General features: G+C 44.3%; 1 protein-coding gene across 1 annotated transcript in view; it reads left to right on the top strand.

Annotated features, from left to right (window-relative positions):
• The window catches only part of PTGS1 (prostaglandin-endoperoxide synthase 1), a 139,143-nt gene extending 127,147 nt beyond the window's left edge, over window positions 1–11,996 (top strand). The window contains exon 11 of the mRNA XM_063432333.1: window positions 11,157–11,996. Coding sequence (XP_063288403.1) covers window positions 11,157–11,509 — 353 coding nt within the window. The 3' untranslated portion in view covers window positions 11,510–11,996. The remainder of the gene's footprint in view (window positions 1–11,156) is intronic.
• The last annotated feature ends 972 nt before the right edge of the window (window positions 11,997–12,968 follow it).

Here is a 12,968-nt window from a genome sequence, read left to right as displayed (position 1 = left end):
GGGGGGCTGGGACAGAGGGAATAACACACATGGAGGCCCTGGGACAGAGTTAATGACACATGTAGGGGCTGCGGGGGATGAAATGCATGGGGGGCTGGGGGTGGATGAGTGTATATATGGTATGTGTGTATATATATATATATATATATTTATATATTTATATAGATATATATATATATATATATATATATATATATACACACACACACACCTTTTCATATTTTTTTCACATTTTTATGTTGCAGCCTGAATGCTACAATTGTTTAAATATACTTATACATCAATCTGTTCTAATCCTTTCTACTCATTTTTTTGCAAAGGATGTAGGAAAAAACAACAATGTGAAGGGGTACAAAAGAAAAAAAATGGAAACTGGGTTAAACAAACCATCCACCTACAGTCAATTCTAAGTATATATGCAAGGGATCTATATTATAAGTATATATATGGGACAGTTCTGAAGTATAGCAAAAAATATAAAACATAAATGTGATTATCATAAAAAAAACATTTTATGCATTGTATTATTAAGTTTAAATCACTAGCCCAATAGCTAAAAATAAAGAGATCACATGGTTTATAAAACATCGTGAAACCGGCCATTGAAAATAAAACACCCTATGACCCCAAGAAAAAATAAGTGTGAAGGAGAAAATAATTAAAAATTAGAAGGGGAAAAAACTTAACAAAAGAATAAACAGAAAGAATTAGACAATGAGATGGTATTGGAAGAAAAAAGTCTGCCCTCCCAAAAATGGTAACAGGCCTTTAAGTTTTGGAGAATAAACGTATAGAATATGGTTTTAAGCATAAACAAATATTATAATATAATTAAAAAGAAAAATATATAATAATTAGTAAAACTGCATTTTACAGTGGTACAATCCCCACTTATAGGATACGTGAAGAATGGTTTCAATGATGTGTGGACCAAAATATAAAAAGAAGCAACAATAGTACTCACTGTATAAACTCAGTCAGAAGAATAAATAAGAGCATATTACTCACATTTATCAGAGCAGACAAACTGCTCTATGGAAATGGCGTGGGTGTAATAATCCCCACCTAAGGATTTCTTGAGTAGTTCTTACTGGGAGTAAAATCAGGATACCAGGCAATATATATATATATATATATATATATATATATATATATATATATATATATATATATATATATATATATATATATATATATATAATAAAAGAGTAAAATGTAAAAGTAGCCAAAATACCTTTAGTAACACAGTAGTAAAACAAATTAAAAGTCCACAATTATATGAAAGTAACTCCCAAAAATAAAATGTAACTTATAGAGAAATACACCAATTATCTTATTTTTGCTTGACAATAAACAATGCCTCACCATAAATGATAATCATTACAAAGAAGTTTAAGATGAAAAGAGGACACAATTATGCATAAAGTACTGTTTATAAACTAACCTTGAATACTATCAATGAAACATGATAAAAAATGGACAAGAAAACCTTATCAAAGTCTCCCTTTAAAATAATCAACAAAAGTACTGCAGAATATCTTATATATAGTAGAGTATTTTAATAGGACCCTTCAATCTGAACCATCAATCTGCAAGGTCCATCTATTAGCAATAATATATAAGAAATAAAAAAAGTCAGTATAATTGTATTAACACTTTAAGTCTCTCTCTCCCTCCCCTCCCCCCTCCCCCCCTGAGCTTTTGGAACCAATCAGCACTAGAAGAATGCTTATCGCCAAAACGTGTTTGCTGTATTTGGTTTTTATATATTTGTTTTTATATTTTATTTATTTACTCCTGGTTACTAATTATAGTGGTGAGTGGAACTCCAACTTTTGTTGCCATATTGTATTTATATGCTGGGTTCCTCCCCCATAGTACCTTAAGCTGTTTAATATTATATTTTCAATAAATCTTTTTTAAAGGAACACTATAGTGCCAGGAAAACATACTTGTTTTCCTGGCACTATAGTGCCCTGAGGGTGCCCCCACCCTCAGGGACCCCCTCCCGCCGGGCTGTGGGGAGAGTAAAGGGTTAAAACTTACCTTTCTCCAGCGCCGGGCGGGGAGCTCTCCGCCTCCGATCCTCCCTTTGGGCTGAATGCGCATGCGCGGCAAGAGCTGCTCGCGCATTCAGCCGGTCTCATAGGAAAGCATTTACAATGCTTTCCTATGGACGCTTGCGTGCTCTCACTGTGATTTTCACAGTGAGAATCACGCAAGCGCCTCTAGCGGCTGTCAGTGAGACAGCCACTAGAGGATTTGGAGGCTGGATTAACCCTATTATAAACATAGCAATTTCTCTGAAACTGCTATGTTTATAGAAAAAAGGGTTAATTCTAGAGGAACCTGGCACCCAGACCACTTCATTAAGCTGAAGTGGTCTGGGTGCCTAGAGTGGTCCTTTAACCTATTTGAAGTCCCATCATCATCGTCTACCACTGACAGTGGAATCGTTAGCCTGTATTGGCACCCCTAAGCCCACTATAAAGAGCCTGGCATGGCTCTGGAAAATGTGAGTGGTAGTCCTATGTCTGTTCACAGTTTTCTGTTATATATACAGCTAACACTATGTTGTGTTTTATGTTTATATTTTAGGTACCATTCTATTGTACTTCATTATATGGTGGTATTAAATTAATTTTTATATTCTCACTGGGTTTGGTGTGCATACTGATATATTTCTCAACCTCTCCACTCTACTGAGACCGCTCTTATCAAAGTGACTAATGACCTAATCTCCGCTAAATCCAAAGGTCACTACTCCATATTAATTCTCCTTGACCTCTCTGCTGCCTTTGACACAGTTGATCATGCTCTCCTCCTTCAAACTCTTCAATCACTCGGTCTCTGTTACTCTGTCCTCTCTTGGTTTTCCTCCTATCTCTCCCAACACTCATTTAGTGTCTCCTTTTCCAAGGATACCTCCTCCCCTCGCCCTGTCTCGGTTGGAGTTCCCCAAGGCTCTGTCCTTGGTCCCCTTCTATTTTCTCTTTATACTGCCTCTCTTGGAAAACTTATTGCCTCTTTTGGATTCAACTACCACCTGTACGCTGATGACACTCAGATATACCTGTCCTCACCGGACCTCTCCCCGGCCGTCCTGCAACGTGTCACTGCTTGCCTCTCTTCCATCTCTGACTGGATGTCGTCACGCTTTGTCAAACTTAACCTCTCTAAAACTGAACTCCTTGTCTTTTCTCCTCCTAATACTGATCCTCCTCTCTCACTCTCCCTTCAAGTCAGTGATATCCACATAAGTCCATCCCTACAAGTGCGCTGTCTTGGCGTCATACTTGACTCTGGTCTCACCTTTGAGTCTCACATCCAGTTTGTTGCCAAGTCCTGTAGGTTCCAACTCAAAAACATAGCCCGCATCCGCCCCTTTCTTACGCAAGATGCTACCAAGGAGCTTGTCCATGCTCTAGTAATTTCCCGCATGGATTACTGTAACCCTCTCCTGATTGGTCTCCCCAAAAGCCGTACTGCCCCGCTACAGTCTGTAATGAATGCTGCAGCTAGACTGATTTTCCTATCCAGTCGGCCCTCTCACACCTCGCCCCTCTGCCAGTCCTTACATTGGCTCCCTGTATCCTATAGGAGTCCATTCAAAGTGCTAACCCATACATTTAAAGCACTGAACAATTCCAGCCATTCTTATATCTCTTCACTGATCCAGAGGTATGCCCCTCCTCGTACCCTCCGCTCTGCCCGCGACCACCTCCTGACCGCTGCTCGCACCCGTACGGCCAACTCGCGCTTGCAGGACCTCTCACGGGCGGCTCCTCTCCTTTGGAATAACTTGCCTACTGCCATCAGACTCTCCCCTAGTCTTCAATCATTTAAGAAGGGCCTTAAAACCCATCTCTTCAGGAAAGTGTATGGCCTCCCAGAGTGATCTCTCCCTTACATACCTGTCTCTTGCTCTCTCCTATGGGATAGTGCTTTGCTCTCTCCTCCAGCTCTGCTTCACTCCTACTTGATATTTCCTATCCTAATGTTTCTAATACCCCACCTCCTATAGACTGTAAGCTCATTTGAGCAGGGTCCTCTTCAACCTATTGTTCCTGTAAGTTTTCTTGTAATTGTCTTGTTTATTGAAACACAACTACCGTATATACTCGAGTATAAGACGAGTTTTTCAGCACATTTTTTGTGCTGAAAAACACTTACTCGTCTTATACTCGAGTCAGTTGTCTGTATTATGGCAATTTTCATTGCCATAATACAGACAAGGACCGGGGGCTGTCAGGAAGCTGTAACTTACCTTCACCGCAGCTCCTGTCAGCTCCCTTCTCTCTCCTCCGTCCGTGCAGCTCCCAGGTCAGCTCCCTCTGCAACTCTCGCGAGAGCCGCGGGGTCAGAGCGTTGCCACGGGTTACCGTGGCAACGCTCCGCGCGGCCGCGAGAGTTGCAGAGGGAGCTGACCTGGGAGCTGCACGGACGGAGGAGAGAGAAGGGAGCTGACAGGAGCTGCGGTGAAGGTAAGTTACAGCTTCCTGACAGCCCCCCTCCTACAGCCCATCCACTGGACCACCAGGGAGTGAGAGCCCCCCTCCCTGGCCAGCTAACAAGCAGGGAGGGGGGACGAAAAAACAAATAAAAAAAATAATAATAAAAAAAAAAATAAAAAAAATAATAACAACATTAAAAAATATATATATCACAATAATAATAAAATAATAATAATTAATAAAATGCCCACCCCCACCAATGCTCTGCACTCACACACACACACACTGCACTCACACACACTGCATTCATACACACTCATACACACACTGCACTGCATTCATTATATTCACACACTGCATTCATACACACACTGCATACACACTGCATTCATACATACACACATACACACACTGCATTCACACTGCACTCATACACACACTGCACTGCATTCATTATATACACACACTGCATACACACTGCATTCATACACACACTGCATTCATGCACACACTGCATTCACACTGCACTCATACACACACTGCACTCATATACACACACTGCATACACACTGCACTCATATACACACACTGCATACACACTGCACTCATATACACACACTGCACTCCATTCATTATATACACACTGCATTCATACACACACTGCACTCATACATACACACTGCATTCATTATATACACACTGCACTCACACACACACACTGCACTCATTATATACACACTGCATACACACTGCACTCATACACACACTGCACTGCATTCATTATACACACACTGCACTCATACACACACTGCACTCATATACACACACTGCACTCATATACACGCACTGCACTCCATTCATTATATACACACTGCATACACACACAGCATTCATATACACACTGCATTCATACACACACACACTGCATTCATTATATACACACACTGTAAATAAATATTAAATTAATATAATTTTTTTAGGATCTAATTTTATTTAGAAATTTACCAGTAGCTGCTGCATTTCCCACCCTAGTCTTATACTCGAGTCAATACGTTTTCCCAGTTTTTTGGGGTAAAATTAGGGGCCTCGGCTTATATTCAGGTCGGCTTATACTCGAGTATATACGGTATATCAGTCACACTGCCTGCTAATTATTGCAGCTACGATAAGGATTTTTGTTTTAAATTGTGAAGCGCCTACACGCTATCTGTTTATACTATTTTGGAACCATCATGTCTGATCTTACAAAAATTACAGGAACTCCCATCCTTCTTTGGTGAACAAATTGTAAATCCTTTTCCATCACAGCTAAAAAGAGGTTTCACAGGGAATCCCCATCTGTATTTTATTTCCTTAGCTCTCGATTCTTCTTTAATAAATGTAAATTCCCTTCTCCTTTTCAAGGTATCCAATGCTAAGTCTTGAAAAAATTTTAAACTTTGAAACAACGTATCTTTAACTTGAGCTGTTCCTGGATATGGAAAAAAAAAAGGAAAACTGTCCAGAACATCCTTGATTATATTCAGTGGAGTCTGTCTATTATAGACATCTCAAATTGATTATAGACATCTGTCTATAATCAATTTGCAGTCTTTCAAATTCAGCAAAACCGACGAAATTATACTTTGTACATGTGTTAATAAGTAATACGGACTAACCTTTTCAAGAATTCCCTGAATAGGAATATTGTTCATTCAGCTTCTATTCTCCATTTCCATGTTTCTCTCATTCAGTTTTAAGTTGCAAATCAAAAGCGGTCGCAATTTTTCATCAAATTCGTCCATCTCTTCCATTTGCTCGTTATGAGCCAATTCGATTTTTCCGATGCAAAAGTCTAATTCGGTTACATCCTTGTGACCGGCAGCAATTTCTTTGAGCAGGTCAGTCTGGAGAGATTCATGAAGTGAATTCAGCATACACTCCATCAAGGCTGGTGTTAGCCTGGACTCCATTTAAGTCTCTGAATCTGCTGAAGAAGGGGCTGCTTGAGACTGGTTCCCCTTCCTCGATTATACGGCCATGTCAAGGTCTTCCCTCATCCGCGATGACCAATTCAGAGAGCCAAATTAACTTTTGCATTTTATTCAGAGAGCCAAATTAACTTTTGCATTTTAATGTTCATTTGTGATATTGAATCTCCTGAAGCGGCAGCCTAATTGGACCAAGGTGTTTCTGTGTCCTCCATTACACGGCCATGCGGTGACTCACTTTTCTCCACAAATTTATACTCAAGTTTTAAAAATCTTTTTAGATTTCAGCATGATTTATAAGCATATATATGTCAAATTCAAGTCAAAAAGCTTTTTTGCTCAGATTTATGCAGAGCTCTAATGTAAAGTGGCCATCTTGGCTGCCAGCCAGACCACGTCCCCTTTCATATCAATCTACACTCAAGTTTTGAAAACTTTGCAAATGTATTTTAAAAAGAAAAATAAATAAATAAAACTTTAACATGCGTATTCAAACCCTTTGCTATAAAATTTAGATCAGATCTGGATCATCTTTAAAGGACCACTCTAGTGCCAGGAAAACATACTAGTTTTCCTGGCACTATAGTGCCCTGAAGGTGCCCCCACCCTCAGGGTCCCCCTCCCGCCCGGCTCTGGAAAGGGGAAGAGAGGTAAAACTTGCCTTTTTCCAGCGCTGGGCGGGGAGCTCTCTGCCTCCGATCCTCCTCCGTTCCGCCCCGTCGGCTGAATGCGCACGTGCGGCAAGAGCTGCGCGCGCATTCAGCCAGTCGCATAGGAAAGCATTTACAATGCTTTCCTATGGACGCTTGCGTGCTCTCACTGTGATTTTCACAGTGAGAATCACGCAAGCACCTCTAGCGGCTGTCAACAGCCACTAGAGGATTTGGGGGAAGGCTTAACCCATTAATAAACATAGCAGTTTCTCTGAAACTGCTATGTTTATAAAAAAAAGGGTTAAACCTAGCTGGACCTGGCACCCAGACCACTTCATTAAGCTGAAGTGGTCTGGGTGCCTAGAGTGGTCCTTTAACATGTTTTTACACTTTGGAGTCCACAAAGTCAATTGATTGGACATGAATTGGGCACACACCTGTCTATATAAGATCAAGTGAACAATAGAGGGGAAAGAAGGAGGATCAGTAAAAATCTTTATTTACATAATATATATTTATATATAAATCTATTAATATTAGAGTTACTCCTCCTCTTTTTTTCTCTCTATTGGTCAATTTTCATTTGATCTGTGAATATAATAAACATTTAGTGTATAACTATCAATCATCTTTTCATCTGTGAACAAAATTGCAAAAAAAAAAAATGTGCTTACCCATGTACTGGAAAATATATACAATATATTTATATTTTGCAGTACATGTAAGTTATTTGGCTGAGCTAAACTGAATATTTTACAGGCCAAATTTGTTTTCTGGTATGCACAAGACCAGAGGCGGCTCTAGACTTTATGAGGCCTTAGGCGAAACGTAAACATGAGGCCCCACTAACAAAAAAGTGTCACATATACACATTGATGCACTGTCTACCTGTGTATGTGCCTGAGAGTGTGTCTGACAGAGAGTATCATTGTGTGTGTGAATGTATGTCTCTGTGAGCATGTTTGCGTTTTTGTCTGAGACCCTGTGTATGGGGTAGCTGCTTGAAGTGTGTTGTGTGTATGGGGGGGGTGATGGTGAGAGGCGGGTGATGGTGAAAGGGGGGTAATGTGAGAGGCGGGTGATGGTGAGAGGGAGCGGGGGGATGATGGTGAGAGGGAGCGGGGGGTGTGATGGTGAGAGGGAGCGGGGGGTGTGATGGTGAGAGGGAGCGGGGGGTGTGATGGTGAGAGGGAGCGGGGGGTTGATGGTGAGAGGGAGCGGGGGGTTGATGGTGAGAGGGAGCGGGGGGTGATGGTAATGTGAGAGTGAGGGGGGTAATGTAAAAGTGAGGGGGTAATGTAAGAGTGAGGGGGGTAATGTGAGAGTGAAGGGGGGTAATGTGAGAGTGAGGGGGTAATGTGAGAGTGAGGGGGGTAATGTGAGAGTGAGAGGGGGTTAATGTAAGAGTGAGGGGGTAATGTGAGAGTGAGGGGGGTAATGTGAGAGTGAGAGGGGGGTAATGTGAGAGTGAGGGTAATGTGAGAGTGAGGGGGCATAATGTGTGAGTGAGGGGGCATAATGTGAGAGTGAGGGGGCATAATGTGAGAGTGAGGGGGCATAATGTGAGAGTGGGTGGGTAATGTGAGAGTGGGGGGGGCTAATGTGAGAGTGGGGGGGGCTAATGTGAGAGTGGGGGGGCTAATGAGAGAGTGAGGGGGGTAATGTGAGAGTGAGGGGGGTAATGTGAGAGTGAGGGGGTAATGTGAGAGTGAGGGGGGTAATGTGAGAGTGAGGGGGTAATGTGAGAGTGAGGGGGTAATGTGAGAGTGAGGGGGTAATGTGAGAGTGAGAGGGGGTAATGTGAGAGTGAGAGGGGGTAATGTGAGAGTGAGAGGGGGTAATGTGAGAAGGAGGTGGTGATGGTGAGTGGGGTGAGGCTGAGGGTGGTGACGGAGGGTTATGCTGAGGGTGGTGGGGGTGAGGCTGAGGGTGGTGAGGGGGGTGATGCTGAGGGTGGTGGGGGGAGTGATGCTGAGGGTGGTGGTGATGAGGAGGGTGGTGGGGGATGGTGGTGATGATGAGGGTGGTGGGGGATGGTGGTGATGATGAGGGTGGTGGGGGGTGGTGAGGCTGAGGGTGGTGGGGGATGAAGCCGAGGGTGGTGGGGGGTGAGGCTGAGGGTGGTGGGGGGTAAAGCTGAGGGTGGTGGGGGGTAAAGCTGAGGGTGATGGGGGGTGATGGTGGTAGGGGGTGAGGCTGAGGGTGGTGATGGTTGTGGGGGGTGAGGCTGAGGGTGGTGGGGGGTGATGGTGAGGGTGGGGAGGGGTGATGCTGAGGGTGCTGGGGGGTGATGGTGAGAGTGGTGGGGGGTGATGGTGAGGGTGGGGAGGGGTGATGGTGGGGGGTGAGGCTGAGGGTGGTGGGGGTGATGGTGGTGGGGGGTGAGGGTGGTGTGTGATAGTGGTGGGGGTGAGGCTGAGGGTGGTGGGGGGTGAGGCTGAGGGTGGTGGGGGGTGATGGTGAGAGTGGTGGGGGGTGATGCTGAGGGTGGGGGGGTGAGGCTGAGGGTGGTGGGGGTGAGGCTGAGGGGGGTGGGGGTGATGGTGGTGGGGGGTGAGGCTGAGGGTGGTGGGGATGATGGTGAGAGTGGTGGGGGGTGATGGTGGGTGAGGCTGAGGGTGGTGGGGGTGAGGCTGAGGGTGGTGGGGGTGATGGTGGTGGGGGGTGAGGCTGAGGGTGGTGGGGGGTGATGGTGAGGGTGGGGAGGGGTGATGGTGGTGGGGGGTGAGGCTGAGGGTGCTGGGGGGTGATGGTGGGGGGTGAGGCTGAGGGTGGTGGGGGTGATGGTGGTGGGGGGTGAGGGTGGTGTGTGATAGTGGTGGGGGTGAGGCTGAGGGTGGTGGGGGGTGAGGCTGAGGGTGGTGGGGGGTGATGGTGAGAGTGGTGGGGGGTGATGCTGAGGGTGGGGGGTGAGGCTGAGGGTGGTGGGGGTGAGGCTGAGGGGGGTGGGGGTGATGGTGGTGGGGGGTGAGGCTGAGGGTGGTGGGGATGATGGTGAGAGTGGTGGGGGGTGATGGTGGGTGAGGCTGAGGGTGGTGGGGGTGAGGCTGAGGGTGGTGGGGGTGATGGTGGTGGGGGGTGAGGCTGAGGGTGGTGGGGGGTGATGGTGAGGGTGGGGAGGGGTGATGGTGGTGGGGGGTGAGGCTGAGGGTGCTGGGGGGTGATGGTGAGAGTGGTGGGGGGTGATGGTGAGGGTGGGGAGGGGTGATGGTGGGGGGTGAGGCTGAGGATGGTGGGGGTGAGGCTGAGGGTGAGGGTGGTGGGGGTGATGATGGGGGGGTGAGGCTGAGGGTGGGTGAAGCTGAGGGTGGTGGGGGTGAGGCTGAGGGTGGTGATGGTGGTGGGGGGTGATGGTGGTGGAGGGTGAGGCTGAGGGTGGTGGGGGGTGATGCTGTGGGTGAGGCTGAGTGTGGTGGGGGTGATGGGGAGGGAGAGCCTACCTTTCCCTGGTGGTCCAGTGGGTTCCCTGGTGGTCCGGTGGCCACTGCTTCCGGTCTGCAGCTCCGCATAGCTGCAGACCATGTAATCTCGCGAGATTTCAGAGCGTTGCCGCGGTAACCCGCGGCAACGCTCTGATTGGCCAATTCTCGCGAGTCACATGGTCTGCAGCTCTGCACACTGCGGAGCTGCAGACCAGTGTCTGCGATGGTGGCCAGGCAGCCAGGAGGGGCCTCGCACCCGGCGGCATACCGGGCAAGCCACCGGGCCCCCTCCTGGTGTCAGGTCCTCGGTCAGTGACCGAGGACCTGACACACTCTGCTCACAGGTGGTTTAGGCGGCCGCGAGGCCCCCGCCAGCGCGAGGCCTTAGGCGGCCGCCTAAACCGCCTAATTAGAGAGCCGCCTCTGCACAAGACTACTTGGCAATTAAAAAAAAAATTGCAATGTAGGATACAAGACCACATATATAACACTGTGCTCTAATCTAACTATTAAATTTAATGGCAATGCATTCTGTTAACAATTATTGTCCTAGTTACTGGTATGAATTTTAGTATGTTTAATTTTTATATTATGATTTCTTCTTAGCAATCACTAAAGTGTTAGCTATATATTCAAAGCACATATTTATATTTTCAGGGGAAGAAATTGTTTCAAAGCAACTCGAGTCCCTATATGGAGATATTGATGCACTGGAATTTTACCCTGGACTTCTCCTTGAGAAGACACATCCAAAGTCTATATTTGGAGAAAGTATGATTGAAATCGGAGCGCCATTTTCACTTAAAGGACTTATGGGAAATCCAATTTGTTCTCCAGAATACTGGAAGCCAAGCACATTTGGTGGGGAAACTGGATTTAATATTGTAAAAACCGCGTCAATTCAGAAGTTAGTGTGTCTTAACGTAAAGCGGTGTCCATTTGTGTCTTTTCACATACCAGATTCTAAAAGTCAAGACACTACATCTCCAAGTTCTAAACCTGAACTTTAGTTTATTTTAGTTTGAATTAATGGTAAAGGAAGAAAGGTAATAATTTATAATGTCAATGCCTTACTCATCCTAAACTATTGTGCCATTTTGTATAACTCTATTTGTATTTGGAGGATCCCCCTGATTTATGTACATTTTTACGCAGTTACATTGTTTTATAGGCTAAAATGAGACTTGCGTCCATCAAGTTACGCCTTTCTTGCGCATTTTGATCCACAAGAAGTGAAACAACTGTTTTGAAGCATTTTCTAATTTTGCAACAAGTTAGGAAAAAATCCTTCTTGACACCTGAATGGCAGTCAGATTCCTCCTTGGATCAAGAAGCTGTTACTCCACCTATTGAAATATTGTATCCCTGAATATTATGTTTTTGCAAGTATTCATCCAGTTGCTGTTTAAAACTCTGTACAGTCTCTGATAAAACCACATCTTAAGGCATAAAATTCCACATCCTTATTGCTGTTACAGTAAAAAAAAAAGTTTCCTTTACCTTAGACTAAATCTCCTTTCTTTCAATATAAATGGGTAACTTTGTGTCCTATGTATAGTCCTGTTTATGAATAGATTTCCAGACATTCATTTGTATTAGCCCTGAATATATTTAAATAATCCTTTCATATATCCCTTCTGTCATTTTTCCAAACTAAACATATTTAAATTTGTTAACCTTTCTTCATAACTAAAATGTTTCATTCCTTTTATTAATTTTGTGCTCATCTCTGCACTTTTTCTAGTGCCATAATATCCTTCTTTAGAACGCGGTGTAGTCTTGCCAGTGATTCCCAGGAATGAATGTTCCTTTTCATGCAAGACAATACCTTACTGCTGATTAACATTGCACATTGTTGCCTAGTTTGTTATCTCAATTCGCAAATCCTCCTCATGTGTTGCAGCCCGTAATTCACTGCCATTTAGGGTGTAAGTTGCTTATGCATTCTTTACCTTGAAGTGCATAACTTTGCATTGATCTTCATTAAATGTAGTCTGTCATTTAAGTACATAGACCTCTTATATATCTAAATCCCTCTACAGCAAAGTAATACCCTGCTCACATTGCATAAACATACCTAGTTTTGTGTCACCTGTATCAATGACACATGACTTTCAATGCATATTTCAAGACCGTTTATAAATATGTTGATCCCAGAACAGACCCCTTAGGGACATCACTTACCACTTTTATCCTGCTTGAAAAATCACCATAAATAACAACATTACATTAAGTAAGGTATAAAGAACTCTGAGGTGTATCACCAAGCATGATCTCTTTGTATTCTGAATGTGTCAACTATAGAAAAACTGTAGCCTTTGAGATTTGAAATATATTATAATCTAGTGCATAATTGCATAATGTGTTTCTATGTGATGACATGGCTAGATTTCCCATTAGCCAGAGTAAGCACCTGCATATGGGGTACCTGTTTTCTGCAATTGAGTTTAAGTGGGACAGATAAGTGCC

The sequence above is a fragment of the Pelobates fuscus genome, chromosome 9 (genome assembly GCF_036172605.1).
Source record: "Pelobates fuscus isolate aPelFus1 chromosome 9, aPelFus1.pri, whole genome shotgun sequence".
NCBI classification, from domain to species: Eukaryota; Metazoa; Chordata; class Amphibia; order Anura; family Pelobatidae; genus Pelobates; species Pelobates fuscus.
The sequence above is the reverse complement of the archived record's forward strand: the minus strand, read 5'-3'. Positions and strand labels throughout refer to the sequence as shown.